General features: G+C 43.1%; 3 protein-coding genes across 3 annotated transcripts in view; 2 read left to right on the forward strand and 1 right to left on the reverse strand.

The window, feature by feature from the left end:
* The first annotated feature begins 251 nt into the window (after positions 1-251).
* tmem229a (transmembrane protein 229A) lies at positions 252-3,663 on the forward strand. Its single transcript, XM_031865801.1, has one exon. It carries the CDS (start codon positions 358-360, stop codon positions 1,444-1,446), a length of 1,089 nt encoding a protein of 362 aa, XP_031721661.1. The 5' UTR covers positions 252-357; the 3' UTR covers positions 1,447-3,663.
* Positions 3,664-5,559: 1,896 nt separating this feature from the next.
* LOC116393480 (hyaluronidase PH-20-like) lies at positions 5,560-8,615 on the reverse strand. The gene is made up of 6 exons (XM_031865845.1): positions 8,434-8,615; positions 8,176-8,344; positions 7,870-8,088; positions 7,621-7,779; positions 7,070-7,159; positions 5,560-6,253 (listed from the first exon to the last, which is right to left on the reverse strand). Exons 1-6 carry the CDS (start codon positions 8,613-8,615, stop codon positions 5,816-5,818), a joined length of 1,257 nt encoding a protein of 418 aa, XP_031721705.1. The 3' UTR covers positions 5,560-5,815.
* Positions 8,616-14,876: 6,261 nt separating this feature from the next.
* The window catches only part of LOC116393327 (neural Wiskott-Aldrich syndrome protein-like), a 19,509-nt gene continuing 17,089 nt past the window's right edge, over positions 14,877-17,296 (forward strand). Inside the window, 1 exon segment of the mRNA XM_031865553.1 lies at positions 14,877-15,322. Coding sequence (XP_031721413.1) covers positions 15,218-15,322 — 105 coding nt within the window. The 5' untranslated portion in view covers positions 14,877-15,217.

The raw sequence follows: 17,296 nt of genomic DNA on the forward strand, positions 1-17,296 counted from the left end.
CCAAACGTTTAGCAGTGCTCCCACAAAGGCAGGAAGAGGACTGCTCGCTAGTAAACAACGTAGAAATAAACAATGCATATTTCAAAATTGGCTACGTTTCATGAGGAACTAAATGCGCTAAACATGAGGTTGCACACAATGAGTTTGATGAATGGCACAAAATGTAAACAGGACTTTTGTTTGTTGTTGTCAAGTTGGGTTCACAAACTGGTTTAACAAAAGCAGGTATTTCCGGGGAACACGGGAAGGCAGCCGCAGTTGCAGGGGGTGGTTGCAGACGCAGCTTGCTTCAATGTGCTGGAACAGACAACGTGTAGGAAGAGTGAAGCTGGATCTCTCTCGAGAGAGTGACAGATCATGGCCAGTCGGTGGCGAGACGGTCCTCGCGGTCATCCAGGAAACCCCACCGGTGTCCTGAATACGGCGCGAATGCCCCACCAACAAGAACCGGTCGGAGAGACGGGGGACGCGGTGGAGTCGCTCCGGGAGCTGCCGCGATGGATGCGGCTTTACTTCTACGGGATGCACGGCGTGACTCTGGATGTCCTGCTCTCATCGGTACAGGGGTTTTTAAATCATCGAGACCCTAAAATGGTGGGCTTTTCCTCTCCGTATCTTTGCATTATGCATTCACTGACCCACTTTGTGCTGGAGACGATTTACTCACAGAAGAGGTGTTTCCGAGGTCGGCCTGTGGTGTTTCATCTTGTTTTCTACCCGTCTGTCTACATCGGGCTGCAGATCCTTATCGGGAACATCAACACTTTGCCCGAGCACGTGCGGGTGGTATCTGGCACGCAGCTGGTCGTGCACTACATTCTGTCTCTCTATTTCGCCCTGGTGTTCCACAGAGGACTGTCAAGGCTGCAGTACCACCGCTCCTGCACCCCCGACAGCCCGAGCGAACTCGGCCCGGAGGACACAGGTCATGATCGGGGGCCTCTTCGCGGTCTCCCCGGCTTCGTGCGTTTCTTGATCTTTGGGATGCAAGGCTTTCTGGACGAGGTGATTTTCACCTCCATTTTCAACCTCGTGGAGAAGTCTGACCGGAGCCTCAGCGGCCACACGTCCCTGTGGTCCTTCCTGATGTACGGGAGCTGCAGCTTCGTGGTGGAGAAGCTCTACCTTCACTTGCACTACAGCAGAGGCTGGGGGACGTGGCGGCGGCTCCCCATCTACATCTGCTTCATCTACGCCTGGGAGTTCTCCTGGGGTCTGGTCCTGAGGCAGTTTGGCGCCTGCTCCTGGGACTACTCCCATTATCCTCACAACTTCATGGGACTCATCACCCTCCTCTACTTGCCCGGCTGGGCCTGCCTCAGTTTGTACCAGGACGTGCTGTCTAATGTCCTGCTGAGAGTCAAGTGCACCAAAGATGTGAATGGTTTGAGTGAGGAGAATGGAGAAGTCAATGGACCAGTGGAGTCAAAGAAAAAACGACTTTAATTTGTATTCAGATCGGGCTGATTTAACTGGAAAAGATGTAAATGTTGATATTTATTAAAAAAAAAAAAAAAAAAAAAGGGCAAGAAGTGACTCTTTGGACAGTTGGTCAGCAATGTGACAACAGATGTTGAGATGTTGAATGTAGGATTCAACATTTTATGCAGCTCATGTTTTCAGTAAGTTTAGAGTCTTGATACTTTGGAGTCTATTCACTTATTACCAGTATGCAGATGAGACAGTTGTTGACTCTGCTGCGCCTAATATCTCTGGGTCCAGTGATAAAGATAAAACACAACTGAGGACCATGATACACCAAACCTGTGTAAATGCAGTTAACCTACTGCCATTTTATCTAAAATATAGTTTTAATATGAATATTTTTCAAGTCTACAAGACTTTGGTAATTCTGTTTTTTAAATGATTGCAGTGGCAGACTTGCCATCTTATACATTACATTCCTATAAATTACATTCTTATACATTACATTCCTATACATTACATTACATGCATTGTAGCAGGTCTAGTTTGAGTTGGATCGATTATGTCATTTACATAAATAAATTGAATTGAAAAATTGAATAACCATTGGCATGCTTTAGCTCATATCTGCATGCTGAAAATAAAATATGGAAGGTTTATGGATTAGACATGATGATATTCATAGTCAGTATTTCTAAGACAAGGTCAAAAACAACTGGGCATTAACCTCTTTTTCAATGTTGATTCATATTTTAAAACAAACTCCCTATTTTCACCCATCTTGTTAATACGACCCTCGACAATTGCATGACTACTATTTGCATGACAACTAATAGAGCAGGAATAAACCCGGTAATAAATGTAGCAAGAAAACCTGTAGCTGAATGGATACGAGGAGCAGAGTGCGATACTACTGTGAATCTTTTATGAACCAAGCATTACTTTGCTGGAGTGCCTTCCTTTGCATGCAGACTCAAGAAACAAGGCTCGGTGTCCATGAGGCTCCTCTTGATAGATTAGAAGCACAGCAATGATTTGTAAATGATCATTATAAAATGTTTTCACCTTCAGCATTAATGACGGTCTCAGTCAGAGAGGTGGCGTTTGTTCCATTATCAGAATAACCGGTTACACCAGAATGATGCACATTTAATTACAGCTGATCACATTTACAGATTTCTGTATCCAACACAACAAAAACAGGTTTTTAGTTAAGTATTCCCTAAATATACTCCAGCTGTGTATACAGAGCATATTCTGACACCAACATTTGCTTTACAGTAGTCTTATGCCTTATTAACAGACTAATCTAAGTACCTTGCACTGTGACCAAACAAATGGTACATTTAGCCATCTTGTCTCCTCCACACAAGTAACTTCATTAGGTTTACATCAGTTTGCCGTTTGCATTGCCAGCAGGTGATCCGGTTTCACTCCCACATTAGCATTTTAACTTTCTGCTGGAATCAATCCGGTCATTTATGAATCCACCCTTTAATCATGTCTTCATAATTAGAAAATATTTTGTACTAATCACAACTCTGAATTCTGATAATTAGTTGTTAAGATATTGTAGGAATGAGTAGTATTTTCTGAATGTTTGGATAAGCTTGTGATTTGCTGAATGCAAAGCGTGAGTGAATTTTAAAGCCTTTTTGGGTCTGTTTTGAGGGTTCAGTAAACCGAGTAAAATACTTAAATACAGGGCAAAAGTAATCGGTAAATTCCCTTGCATGTTGTCAGAGCAACCTTGAAATTGTTGCACTTCATTTCTGAAGTTATAATAGAATCATTCACTTTGGATTCTTCAAATAAGAAACCAGATTTCCTTGTCGTCTGTGATTGATTTATAAAAAAATCAAATTGTATTTTGTCTGCAAATATTTAGAAGGGTACCTGGCAAAGATTATAGCTAATCATTTATTCATCAACGAAAAGATGTGACAAAACTTATTTTGAATCCATGTCAGAACGTTGACAGTAGTAGTTAGCCCTGTATGTGGCTGCTGTTTTGTTTTTTGTCCACCTTGGCAGCGAAAGAGTTTCTTCAACATTTGTATTCACTGAACCGAATACATTACTTTGCACTTCTTTAAGATTTTTCCCGGCAAACGTGTTTTAAGCAAACATTGCTTTGTTATTCACAAAATAATAAATAGACCATACTGCTTTTAGAAACCTGAATTGCAATGGCATGTACCGTACAACTTCATTAAATCTGAAATTTCCCTGTGACATGACTGGCATTCCTTTACTTTAATGTTGGTAAATACCATTTACATTCATCAGCAAAGTTCTGAGCAATACCGTCTCACACTATCGCTGCAGCAGGCCAAGCAAGCCTGACGGAGGAAACATTTGGTTTCACTCCCTTTTCATTTGGTCTCCTGTGTGTTTAGGCTTTGTTAGAACATGCCCTAGGCTACCAATGAAAAGAGGTCCGCAACCTGTTTTCAGGCTGACTCCTAACTGTCAACATATCATAGGCATGAAACTATAGCCACAGCAAAAACTAAAGAAAAAAAAAAAAAAAAAGGTGCTAAGACACAAACAACAGGAGGTCATGTTGGCTGTATGCTGTGGTGGGGAAAAAAATTGAACAACAAAGAATAGTTTACCAAAGTACTATAAGCACATTATCTTGTATTCCCCCCCTCCCCCTTCGCAGATGTCCCCCTCCTCCTCGGTCCACCGATGCAGCCACCAAGGCCAAGTTCCCAGCCTTGGTATTGTTTTCGCGTGAAGATATAACATTTATTATTTGGGTTTAAATGAGTCTGGATGGTCTGCATATATGGAGGTTTTAAGTGATGCAAGTTATAACTAAAACAACAAAATTTCCACAACATACGCCTGTAAGTTAGTTGCTTAAATACACTTGCATCGGTTCCTGGCCATTTGTGCTATCTAACTACTTCCCTGTTGAGATGTTGTGATGAACACCCAGGCTTTAAATCTTTAACCGATGTCTGCATGTGTTCTTAACTCGCACGCTCACTGTGGCATCACAAGTCGCCGTGACAGGGTAAAACTGAGCTGCATAACCAAGAATGTATCAAGCCTTCCTCTCTCTCGCTCTTTAAACCACCTCGGAGATCACTGACGCAAGCAAGCTCGTGAGTCCAGACTCACCTCACACGCTTACCGCCCAGAGGACACCGTCAATACACCATTGGCCTACAGTATTCCCACAATGGGAATATTAAACACCAACTCCTCCATGCGGACTCATTAGCACCCTCAATCAGCAGTTTACGACTGCTGTGTACAAGCTGAAAACATGGTTTCATGCAGATGAAAACAGAGTGTGAGATTCAACAGTTTGCCTTTTAATTAGTTCATTAACATTAACCCCAAACCCACAAATACAACACCTGGAAAATTTGACTTGCAGTCATGCAGGTTGACCAGTCCATTAACCTGTCAGGCTCCATAGCTCAATTTTTTTTTTTAAATAACATTGAATTAATGGTTAATATATGCAGCTAATGTGAAAGGTGCGACTAATTGTGACAAACACACAAAAATGTAGCCAAACTGCCATCTTTTGTAAGAAAAAAAAAAGCTCCAATAAACACTTCTCAATACCAAAGACAAAGCAGAGTTCGCTATTAGCTGGCCAACTAAATGGCCAATTATTTATCTCGGGTGAAATAAAGATTTAATTTTACTACTTACATTTGCCTGGTTGCCAGAAACACGTCCCCAAAAGAATGCTGATGTTGCTCCACATCTGCTGGATGTGTAAGTAGATAACTGCTTGCTACCAAGTTAGCTAACTAACAAACAAACCAGCCTGTCCATCTGGTGGAGTTGTTCTGCCTCCTTGTGGCCTACAAATCAATGAATGCAGCTTATCAGGCCATGAACACCCACACAGGTGTTTTAATTTATCTGATTAGGTATCTACTCGAGGTAAAGTTGGATGTGTAGCAAAGCTGAGAATCACAATAACTTAATTAGTTACATCTGTGCTTTTCCTACCATGTCCATGACAAAGACAAAGTAAAAAAACAAAAACACTCCTGCCTCCATGTCTCTTTTCATTTATTTACATATACAGTCAAATCATAACAAAATACCCAGTGGGATTAATATTGTCACGCAGCTAATAGTTACTTGAAATAGCACAGCATTTGTAAGTTTGGTCTTAGATTATTAGCAAACCCCTGTTCTTTGGCAAGACAGAACATGTTTCAGTATGTCACTGATATATAATGCGTATATTATAAAGATGAAGTGATGCTTCCTGGGTGCTTATAATACTGCAGATGAACTGTCCAACACTGGATTGCGACAGGACGGGTTATTCCCATGGTCTGAATGTACAGTGTTTGGTTTAAATGGTGTTTTTTCAGAAAGCTCAGGAAAAAAACTCATTCATTACAAGCTAAACTTTCAAGTTCTTTTTAACATTGTCCTTAGTAATACTGGCTTGTTGCGCATCGTCTAACATGGCTTTATTTAGCGTGTGAAACTTCTGGTACAGCCCTTGTTTCACACTAAATACCAGCGCCTTGGCTAGCTCTTTGTATGTCCTGGGTGAGCAGCTCAGTCCTTTGTAGCACTGACAGGTAAACCTCCTGCTCAAAGCCTTCAGGTCTGAGAGGCTAGGTCTACCCAGGATGAGGTAGCGGTTCTGAACATGCAGGATCCGGAAATTCCCGGGGTTTAGATGGAGGTAGTGACCGGAGTCGTAGCTTTTGCGGACACAGCGGCCATTCCCTCGACACAGGAAGTTGCTGCAGAGCTGGGCGGCGATGGTGACATTGGTGATGTAAGGGTTGAGGGTGGAGGAGAGGTAGGAGGAGAGGGCTGCACAAGATGTCTGGGGAGATGAGAGTGGAAGAAGGAACAGGAAGGGCAGGAAGAGAAAATTATTCAAAAGTACATATACTTTGTATATTTATACACTGTATGTCTGAAACAGAACATCACAGCAAGTCAACAGCCCTGAAATATGTTGATATGTACTTAAAGGAATAGTTTGATATTTGAGGAAATACTCTTACTGGCTGCCAAGAGTTAGAAAAGAAGATCAACAGCACTCTCATGTCCATTCAATTTGAAGCTGAAGCTAGGAGACTATTAGCTTAGCTTAGCTTAGCTTAACATACAGACTGTAAACGGGGAAACAGCTCGCCTGTGTCTGTCCAACATGTTATAACATTAGGCTACTTTATACTGTGCAAAAATTGCAAAAAGTGTTTTAGGCTCAAAAACTTACAATCCCAAAATAACAACCTAATGCACTGAATAATACGTAATAGCTGTAAGACTATTATATAACTTGAATTTACAGAGGTATATTTCAGAAGACTTTAAACCGTGAATGTCACTATCATCAAGCTAATCCTGGCTTCCCTGCCATGGATTAACTAATACTGCTACACTATACCAACCAACACAATCCATCAGTACCTGAGCCACTCAGGTATTGTCAGTCAGTCTCAGAGACGAGCGGACTGCCATATCATCTAACTGAACACATTGTCTCCGGTCTGACCACCGGTACGCTGTCATGTCTTTCAGCAGTGCGGTGGAGGTCTGCCCAGCACAGCGCCAGACACTCCCACCGCTGCACTCTCCCCAATGGTGCTGACCAGGTCTCCCGCAGCGGTGGAGGTCTGCCGGGTGATGTTACCTGGTCATCATAGTCAACACTGGCCCCCCACAGCACAGCGCCAGACACTCCCACCGCTGCACTCTCCCCAATGGTGCTGACCAGGTCTCCCTGGACACAAATTGTATTCTTTATTGCCTTTGTTTAGATACGCAGAAGACAAAAAGCATGCATGGTCCACAGACTTTTACACTGTTTATTTCCCCCAAAACACTCACCCTACGAGGTGAGAAGAGAGGATAATGATTACCTGCTCAGGTGAGGGTTACCACCTGAGCAGGGTGTTGTTACACCAAGAAACCAAACTCCTCTTAAAACTGGAACCTCATAGAAGCGCCTCACTGCGAGGATGAAAAAGTAACCCAAGATGCAGCTATTCTAGTCGAGTGTGTGGTCGCTAACTAATGAGTTCTTTCAAAAATGCAATGCTTGTACAGCAGATTTAGAATAGAACAGAATAGAAATAGAAAAATCACTGACTTATTTTTAGAGAGTGGTTTCTCCCAAGCACAGCTCATACTTCTTCTCATATTGCTCATAACATTTGTTAAACAAATTACACTCTTGTTTACCTGGCTGAGGAAGCGTCTGTTCTGATCAACAAAAACAGGTCGCATGTAAGCAAACACGGGCGCAGTGCCACTCCGTCTGGGCAGGGCAGATACTCTCAAAGCTTCCTGGACACGGTTTCTCACCATCAGAGCAGCCTTGGGATTGTCTGCCAGAGAGACCTGAAACAATGCAAGGATGCAGGGGGAAAATGAGGACTTGAAAATTGTGGAAATAATATTAGAGATGCATAAATAGTAAATGTTACTAACCTGCAAGTAGACAGAGGGGTAGAGGGCAGTGCTGGACTCCCACAGCCAGAGCAGCTCATCATTCTGCCTCCTCACCTCCTTGGAGCAACGGCCTGTGTAGTCTGGCCTCTCCCAGCCATAATTGTAGCAGTTAGGAAACAAGTAAAAGCCCCAGAGATAGTTGGGTCTCATGGCTCTGCCCATTGTCAATATCCCTGACATGAAATTCTTGGCTGCCACCTAAAACAGAAGGCAGAAGGAAGAATAACATCTGAGTTCAGAACAATATTATTTGTTTTATGAATTTTTACACAGTCAGTTTTTCACCTGGAAGTGTTGTTTGGCTTTCTCTGTGGCCTCAGGCACTGACAAGGAGCGGTTTGTCTGCATAAGGTGTGCCACAGATAAAGTCTGGTAGATTCTCTTAGTGCCCCAGTTTCTGTCCCATAGGGGGCGCCATTCCTCCCAGTCTATCACAGCCAGGCCTCGGCTGATCCTGCAGGGAAGACAGGAAGGTGAAGAAGTAGGTTCAAGATCAGCATCAAATGTGTGGAACAATAAAGGGTGAATTGTAAGTAGGCTCACTTGGATGGGATGTAGTAGTTGATATCGTCTCTGGCTTTGTTCATACTGGCTTTCAGGTTACCTCTCTGAGGGATGCCGCCATTGAACTGTTTCCTACGAGCGAGGTCTACATGTGGGTACAGACCCAACCGGTCTGTATAGAACAGAGACAGAAACTGGCCTGGGACCTGCCGCAGACACATGACAAAAGGAATGTCCCGTAAATAAGTAGAAGATAAAAATGTCAACAGCTTTATAGCCACCAGCTAATGAAGTATCCTTCCAACATGGAAATTAACCTGTATAATTCAGTTAACTCCATGTATTGTACTGTGTTGGCATCATCTTGAAACAACACCCAGGATAAATGTTGGCATGCATTTAAAACATGTAGCAACCAATCAAATTTAGAAAAAATTTACTAGAAATGTTCTTCCAGCTGTATGTAAAGTAATTGAGCATGTAATTTGATTACAGCATGTGCTTTGCAACCAAGGATTTGCATGTGAATAGAATAGACTCAATGCTAGCAACTCAATAATCACACAACATTCAAATATGTGTCCCCTTACCTTAGCAGGTGTGGCCACGCCTTGAAAGGGTGAGGTGTCCAGTGAGATGTTGTGCCTGTTACACACCAAATCAGGGATGTTCCAACTAACGATGAACGGCTGGTGCTCAAACAGCGGAGCTGTGGTGTGGGGGAGAGGGGGAGGCGGAAGTGGTCCGGGCGGACAAGAGGCTGCTGCCTCTGGAGGAGATGGCGAGGTTTTGGGGAGACGGATGGGTGAGGATTTGGCAAGAGGAGGTGGTGATGTTTTAGGGGTTGAATGCAAGGATGCTGTGAAGAGGGATGATGTTGAAACAGGAGAGGGAAGCTCGGGTGAAGCAGTCTGAAGAAGAGGGGAAGATGGCAAACTTTGTGGAACGGAAGTAGGGTTGGAGAGGGGAAATAGAAATTTAGCAGTGTGAAGAGGAAGTTTTTCAGAGGACACGGGGGTCATTTTAGACAAACGGCATAGGTTTTTGTGCAGAGGTGACCTGGTAGTTTCGAAGGGTGATGTCAGATGTTTGCAGGGGTGAGGTAGCAAGTAAGCTGAGGGTGAGGATGTGAGGAGGTCTCTAGTGGGTGTTTGGTCGAGGAGTGACATCGTAAACGTAGCTGACATTGATTTTGAGGGTGTTGCGGTAGAGGCTTGTGACGAAGACGTTGGGCTGAGGGTGGAGGCGGATGGTTTTAGGATCGCAGGAGTGGTAGGAGAATTGGTGGATATGTCGGTGTTACCGACAGGAGGGGTAAAGGTGTTTGGTGTCGCCAGGACAGATGATGAGAAAACAGGCCAGACAGCGATGGTTAGAGCAGAGAGGATACGCAGCAGCACGCAGCTTCTGTTCTTCTGTGTGACTGAAACCATCCTTTGCCGTGGCTGAAGACAGCAGAATAGAAAAGTAAAAAATCCAAACAGTGCCAATCAAACTCGACTGTGCATATTCCAATAGGCTTATAATATGTACATATTTGTAGGCAATGTTGCTATAATGAAAATATAATGAAGCAAGCAATGTTTTCAAGATATTCAGATCACACTGTTGACTGAGTATAATTTACGCAAAGACGACCTACAAGCTAATGCCCCAAAACTTTTGTTTCTACCTCATCATTTACATTTAAATTAAATGTACAACCTAACTCTCTGAAGTCCTTTTCTCTTCATTCCAACAGCTCTCAGCAGTCTAGCATGATTTCACTCTCCCTGTCTTCCCAAACACAAAAGCTTGATATCCAGGATGTAAACTGGTCTCTATATCTATCCAAGCATTTTTAAATCAAGATGAGGCCACTTCGACAATCATAAACCACAACATACCAACTCAAAACTAGCCTACAGACAATGTAAAAAAAAAATAAAAAAATAACACAATACCTGGACATGCCTTTAGTGGACCCGTCTCACCATGAGATGTGTTGACTGGAGCACAGAGGGTGAGAGTGTCCTCACAAAAATGAGTCTGTCTGATATAGGGGAGGAGAGGCATGGTGGGCAGAGCTGGGTATGAGGATGCTCTCGTACACAGGCTTGTTTTGACCGCACGACTCTGACTTGGAGCAGAGGAGGAAGGCACACCTGGGTGTGAGGTTATGGAGCGTGCACTGTCCTCATAGTGAAGCGCACTGGGTGGGGCATTAGTATGGAGCTTAGATTGTTATTGCACTGGTGTTGATGCTAGTGGTTGTGTTGTGTCGCGTCCGGACTTTCTCCGAAGAAAGTCCCCTCTGGCTTGTAATCGAATAGATGGTTCAAATTTGTAATCAAAAGTTATTTATTTTATCAAAAGCAAAAACAGTTACATCCAGTTATCTTCATTTGTTACTCTTAGGTGGACATATCACAAGGCATCATTGTTGCACCACACATTCATTAAGTTTCTATTTGGCTTTGGCCTTAAGGCACATTTTTGTCACAGTAGTCACCTGGGTTTGGCTGAATAAATAATTACAACAATGGGGGCGATGAAGGCAAATGGGATTACTCGATAAACTGACTTTCATCCCTCAATATTTCCAAACAACATGCACGGTTGATGTCATCGTCTTTGGACTCATAGCACAGTAAAACAGATTAAATCCACGTGGTGGCTCATCAGATCCATGACCACCTGTTTTGGTGCAATGTTTATTTCTGGCTGCCTTTTCTCACCCATTAAGGAATCAAGCAAATGGAAGAAGTTGAAGATTGTAGTAATGGGATGATGGCAATTGCGTGGCATGTCAGCCTGGTTGGAAAAAATTGCATAATATGCCACATGCTATCAGCGAATTCTCCCCCATAGGAGACAGGAAGGTTTGACACCTAGGTGGCGAGAGAGGAGTTGTGGCATTAATAACAGGCGTCTAACGTCTGACACACACACAGTGAAGTTTACAGACAAAAATAACCTCACATATAACTAATAATAGCATGTTTTACCTCCATGTTATGAGTAAATGTAAATCTGGGATTTATACATTGGGCTGTTTACCCTGTATGTGTTTATTTGTCCGTTCAGTGACATTTAATACCAAATGGTGGTGGTCATGTCACAGGTTAGTGGCACAGTGTGAACAGAAGCTGTTTTTAGGAGGGTGGTGTGTGTTTTACAAAAACAATGTCAGTGACTGAAAATATAACTTCCCCCCTGGTAAATGTTATCCTGAGAAATTGGTTTATTTTTATTTCTTAATGATAAGAAATCAAATCCTCTCCAGAAAGGATCAATGGAGCAATAGAGTATGACGATGGCGAAATGTAATTTTCAGGACCGGTTCTGATATTTCATACAAATTGCTCAAATATTAAAAAACCTTTCCTTCCTGCATGTTTCATACGGCGGGCATAAGGTACAACAGCACAAAAATAAAAGACCTGCATGAGCCCAGTTTAGATTAGATTAGATTAGAACTAACAGTTTTGGTTAGCTCCAATGCAGTAGCTGTTGCTGCCCACTAAGCCTAGAAGGTTAGGGAATAAACCCTTTAATACTTTTTGTAAATCATGGATTAAAGCATGTTGGGACAAAACGAAAATCTTGATTCTTACCTCTTTTATTCTTCCTCTTCTCTTATCTCTTCTTGCATAGCTGTTCATCGTCAGACAGTACACAGTTTTTAAAGGAAGTCCTATAACTAAGTTCATGTCTACTGCTTTGCAGCTGCATGAGCCGCATTTGTTTTCCTCCCATCCATGACACTGCAACCTCCATTGTTTCCGACAGATTGGGCAGAAGCTCTTCCCCACATCACTCTCATCACATGGTTGCATGATGATGTATATGCAGGCAGCATTAGGCACAACAGCACGGGATGGTTATTGTGCTTTGGCCTAAATGTTTGGCTAATGTAATTTGATAGAGTAACCAATGTGCTGAGTGCACTATCCTGCAGCATCAGTGACATAATATCTAGCATAATGCTGCCATCTTCTGGTTGTGTACAGATGGTGCACGTCTAGCTTTGGCAATAATTCCCAAAATTTTCTGACTTTATTTCTGTGAATCAGTATGTATGAATGTAATGTGTGTATGTATGCAAACCTCTTTCCTAATCACAAGGCAAAATGCCACACTTGGCACTACCCCATACTTGCCTGTTTGAAAATATTCCTGTTGAGTTGACCCCCATCGGGATGTTTCCAAAAGAAATGTTGTAGAACATGATGATGAGATGTGAAAAGGCCAACTTTATTAAATATTCATACAGAGGCCTAGGGGATGTCTTCCTCCAGAATTCAAAATATAATATTCATGTTGTCCTCTTACCTCCTTCTCTCATAACCTCAGTTTGCTTTGTGGAAAGTGGGTCAAATGAATGTTTCACAAGGATGTAGCCCCAGAAGGTGCCTGCATAACCTCAAAAACACATACAGCATCAACAGCTAGATAATGCAGTATTCCATTCATTAAATACACGTTCACATATATTAGAAACACATACAGGCACACTGAGACATACTGTACAATTGCATGCACTGGAAAGACATCACTGCTAATGCTCACATCTTGACATTGCTCAGAAATGTCAGTTAGGTATCTTACACAAGCCACAGCATCTGTTTCGGAAATTTGGTTTTCATGCACTGCTTTTCTTCACCTTCCCTCACTCCCTTTTCCCACTTTCTGTCCGTTTTCTTTCTCCCACTCTTCTCTTTCTCATTCATTGCCCTTTTTTCATGTTTGTGCATGACGAGCACGTGTTCTCATAACTACTCATTCAGGATGAGTCATTTCTAACAATGCTTTACCTTGCTAAGCCCAGGCTAGGTGGAGTAGTGCAGAGTTTCACTAGGTGTTTCTCTGCCTGTCTGTCAGGTTTTTCAAGTTTGACAAGATTTCTGTTGAACGGCATAGAATTAGGTTAAACCAGGTGGAGTAGGTGTGAAAGAGCACGTATAGGACTCTTAACAGTAGGAAGCTATTAGTTTATCTATATGTCCACATTTCCCTCAGACATTAGCCTGCCCTTCACTGAAAAAATATAACCTCACTACCAGCTTTGCTTACAAAGTGATGTACTGGAATAAAGACATGCCTTTTCACTCTTAAATGTGTTGTCTGTCTTTTTTAAAGGCAATATATTGTGGTCTGGTATCCATATTACTCCTGATTGTACGGAGATAAAGGATGAACCAAACACGGATTGTGTTTTCATCATGAAAAGCTGAATTTGGTTAATGTGCAGTGTCATTCACGACAGGTTCTACTATTGACATTTAACTTCATGTCGTCATCTCTGTGAGCTCCACGGGAACTTTCGCTTCCCCATACTGACCTGGCAAGAGAGGAGAAATGGTCTGAGTTTCTGACACACTCTTATGAGACACGCATGCATGTTACAGCAAACACACTCACACACACACACACACACACACACACAGACTAAAAAACCCACACATGATCATGCACATATGTTCATGTCTACATGCAAAGAATCAGACTCTGTATCACCTTTATTGGCCACTTCTGTATTTATCACAAGGGAAAGTATTTTCTTTGAATCACATCTCAAAGACGACCATCCTGCAAACAACACCCATTTATGAGCCTGACTGAGCATGTTGCATGAGTATTACAAACACCCTTCGGCACATTAGTAAAATATGTATGAGCCATTGTGTGTGCTGCCCTTGTTCAAGGCTACTCATAGTAGCCTCTAAGCGTGTCTGCTTGATGGTTGAGCGCTGTTTATTGTGAAGATTAAAATGTCTGATGCAAATAGGGCTCCTGAAAGTGGTGTTTCATTTTGTGGTCTCAAGTCAATTGACAAAAATTCTGGAGAAACACACTGAAGTGTACTCGTTGAAACATATGTTATACCCCAGAGGCATTGTATAGTAACTGGAGCAGTCTTAATCGTGCTTCACTTTTTTATAGCCTATTTATAGTTTCTTGCTGTGAAAGAAAGAGACCTGTGTAACATCCCAGAAGCGTTTCAGTTCAGGGGGCAAATTATTTCATGTCCCAGGGAATGCTTGTGGTCTGGGAAATCCTAGGGCCCGGATGACAGCTCTGTAGCTGAACCATGACCTCTCTGACATCAACATTACAATAGCGCGTTATTATCATGAGAGGGAAATTACAATTGCCATGATTATTTTGTTCACACTTGTTCGGTATTCAACAATTCCTCTCACATTGAGTATTGTATGCAATTATCTTCACAACTTACACCTTATTTCTTATCTCCTCCCATTCTGCACTCGCACACATTCCTGCCATAAAAGCCACGAGCAGACAGGACCAAACCATCTCCACGGGGAGTGCGCTGAGAGTTGTAATTTTATTGACCATTATTTCCTCACTCGAATTTTAAACAGAATATAGTTTCGTGTTGAAATTTCTTAAACAAAACAAAAGTCCCACCATTTGCCGTGCCAGAATGGGTCTCTTGGTAATTATGTGGGACACAGCTGGGAAAGGTAAACCCCATTCCCAAATAGTGGACTCGTCCTAACACTGCCATGTTGGATGGAACTGACTCAGGGCTCTCTGGCGGACGGACTTCCCAGGAAACTTTTTGCCGTTTTCCGTCTTCGCTGAGTCGCTGCAATTGTTTTACCTTATTTTAAAGAGGAGCGGGACGTAGCACCGCGTCCCTAAACGGCATACATTCCTCGGCACCCCAATATCCCTGGAGCTCCGGCACAAACCACCGGTGTGACGGGGGTCGGAGCAAGGCCACGGATGACCGAGGAATTGTTTATGTATCTTTTTTTTGTATCTCACACAACGAGTTACAGTCGGTGCACACTTAACACATTGATCCCTAATAATGAGTGGACATCCGTCGCAACGGCGACAAGTAAATCTCGGGTCGATACAACTGACACCGCAGGAAAATGAATGCCTTTTCAACCACCTTGGCAGGAAATGCATCGTAAGTTGTTTTTTTTTGTTTTTTTTTCACCCAATCAAATTGTTGTATAATAGCTGAGAAAAAGAAAGCTAATAAAGCTAACCACCTTGTCTGTGTTTGTTGTCCCGAGACGGACGACGACGTTAGCTACGAGGTGTGTTAGTGGCCTTTAGTTTTAATGTTGTGATATCGCAGGTAACGTGTCCGTCTTCCCTGGGAACCACTTGAGACTTCTAGCTGAAGAGGGTGGTTTGTTTTGACAGTGACTGTGTCCGGCGTCCCGTTTTGGGACGGTGACATTTTGGGCAACAGCAAGTTTTCATTACTGCCCCCCCCGCCCGTGCGCCCCTAACTTAAAAGCTCGACACACCTGGATTCACCCAGGAAATCCTAAAAATCCCGCTGCTGCTGCATAGCCTGACTGCAATCAGCCTCGCGCTTGCAGCATTGAGTTAGCGGGTTTTTTGGGGGGGGGGGGGGCTGTTAAACCCATCCGCGCAAAGTCATATTTTTTATACTGGCATTACATAACATAGCTGGACCTTGGTTGTTTTTCGGGAAGTGTGTATCCGCCACGAGGAATGCGCCGACCAGACAGCGCTGACTAACGTTAGCTATAAAGTCCCGCTAATGCCAGTCAACACAATCCGAGGGGAGAGCAGTGGAGGGGGTGTGGGCTGCGGGTACCGGTGTGACTGCAGTCGAGACCAGTAGTGCACTGTCACGACTCAAATGTTGTGAGATAGTCAGATATTACGTAACACGTGTAGCATCCTGCTGACTCATTTTTATGTTTTTGTGGAATATGGCATAGCATGCTAGCCCCAGACCCAGCAGATTGTAGCCACATTTTAAGTAAAGACATTTGCAGCTGCATCAAGCACCATTACTCAGCATAGCTTAATGTCATGTTTCTTTTATACGTTTGCTTTATGATCTCGCAGGACAGGTTTTTTCCCCCTTAAGCCTCATCCACTGGGTGATACATCTGCATATGAATAAACTACACACACAATTGGGGCAGATACAACTAATATTAACAGACAGCATCAGAACAAAGCACGTTTGCCTTCCAGAGTAGTTTTAATTTGCACTACTTAATATAAATTATGTCACCCAGTGTTATCAGGTGAAAAGACACATTCACCTGTTAAATAGCCTTCAGATAAGACTTTGATTTGTTCTCAGGTCACTTCCCCATATTGATCATGCTTTCCTTTAATGTGCACTCTCAAGGTGGCGTGACAGAGAAATGGCTCCTCACCTCCTCATTCTATAGTGAACCAGTCATGAGCTTGTTTTGTTTTTTTGAGGTATCCATGTTTGCTTTGGAAAGGCTACATTTCCTGTCCCCGTGACATGGGATGTCAGGCCTGTATGTGGTCACCACCTCCCGCTCTGCAGCAGGTTCCTGTGGCGTGTCTTCCCACACCTATGTGACCTGTTTTAAAAAAAAAAAAAAAAAATCCAATGACGTCTTTCCTCTGGCATTCTGGCAATTGTGTCATTGGGCATGTGACGGAGAGACGTGGAATCGGGAACATTCCTCACAGTCCTACGCGCTCGTGTGTCCGCACACATCCTTGCATGCAGAGAGAGTTTGGGAGAGAGGTGGACTGTGTGTGTCTTTATGTGTGAGAGAGAGTGGAAGAGGCGGACATTGTGCGTCTCCCCCAACAGCCTAATTAGAATGCCCACCAGTGATTTAGTGGCCGAGTGATCGCGCCTTACGTAATCTGTGTGTTTATTGTGCAGAAAATGTGAGAGTCACAATCACCTTTACTTTGTCTTTTTATTGTCTTCTTTCCGAGATGCACAGCCATTAGTTGGCTCAGTGCGGCTGAATTAGACTCGATTTATTCTAGCAGTAAAGGGCTTGTTGTGTGCTAGCTTGAAAAACTGATACAAAGGGGCAACTTTTTTGCACTACATTGCTTGATTTTGCAACGTGTGTGTGTGTGTGTGTGTGTGTGTGTGTGTGTGTGTGTGTGTGTG

The sequence above is a fragment of the Anarrhichthys ocellatus genome, unplaced genomic scaffold (genome assembly GCF_004355925.1).
Source record: "Anarrhichthys ocellatus isolate YVR2014 unplaced genomic scaffold, GSC_Weel_1.0 scaffold33, whole genome shotgun sequence".
NCBI classification, from domain to species: domain Eukaryota; kingdom Metazoa; phylum Chordata; class Actinopteri; order Perciformes; family Anarhichadidae; genus Anarrhichthys; species Anarrhichthys ocellatus.

Bases quoted from the DNA above. Each gene is read 5' to 3' on its own strand.
- tmem229a (XM_031865801.1), top strand. From the start codon at position 358: ATGGCCAGTCGGTGGCGAGACGGTCCTCGCGGTCATCCAGGAAACCCC.
- LOC116393480 (XM_031865845.1), bottom strand. From the start codon at position 8,615: ATGTGTCTGCGGCAGGTCCCAGGCCAGTTTCTGTCTCTGTTCTATACA. The intron at 8,345-8,433 runs GTGAGCCTACTT...TCTTCCCTGCAG, and splicing joins AACTACTACATCCCATCCAA to GATCAGCCGAGGCCTGGCTG. The intron at 6,254-7,069 runs GTAACATCACCC...TCATCTCCCCAG, and splicing joins GTGTTGACTATGATGACCAG to ACATCTTGTGCAGCCCTCTC.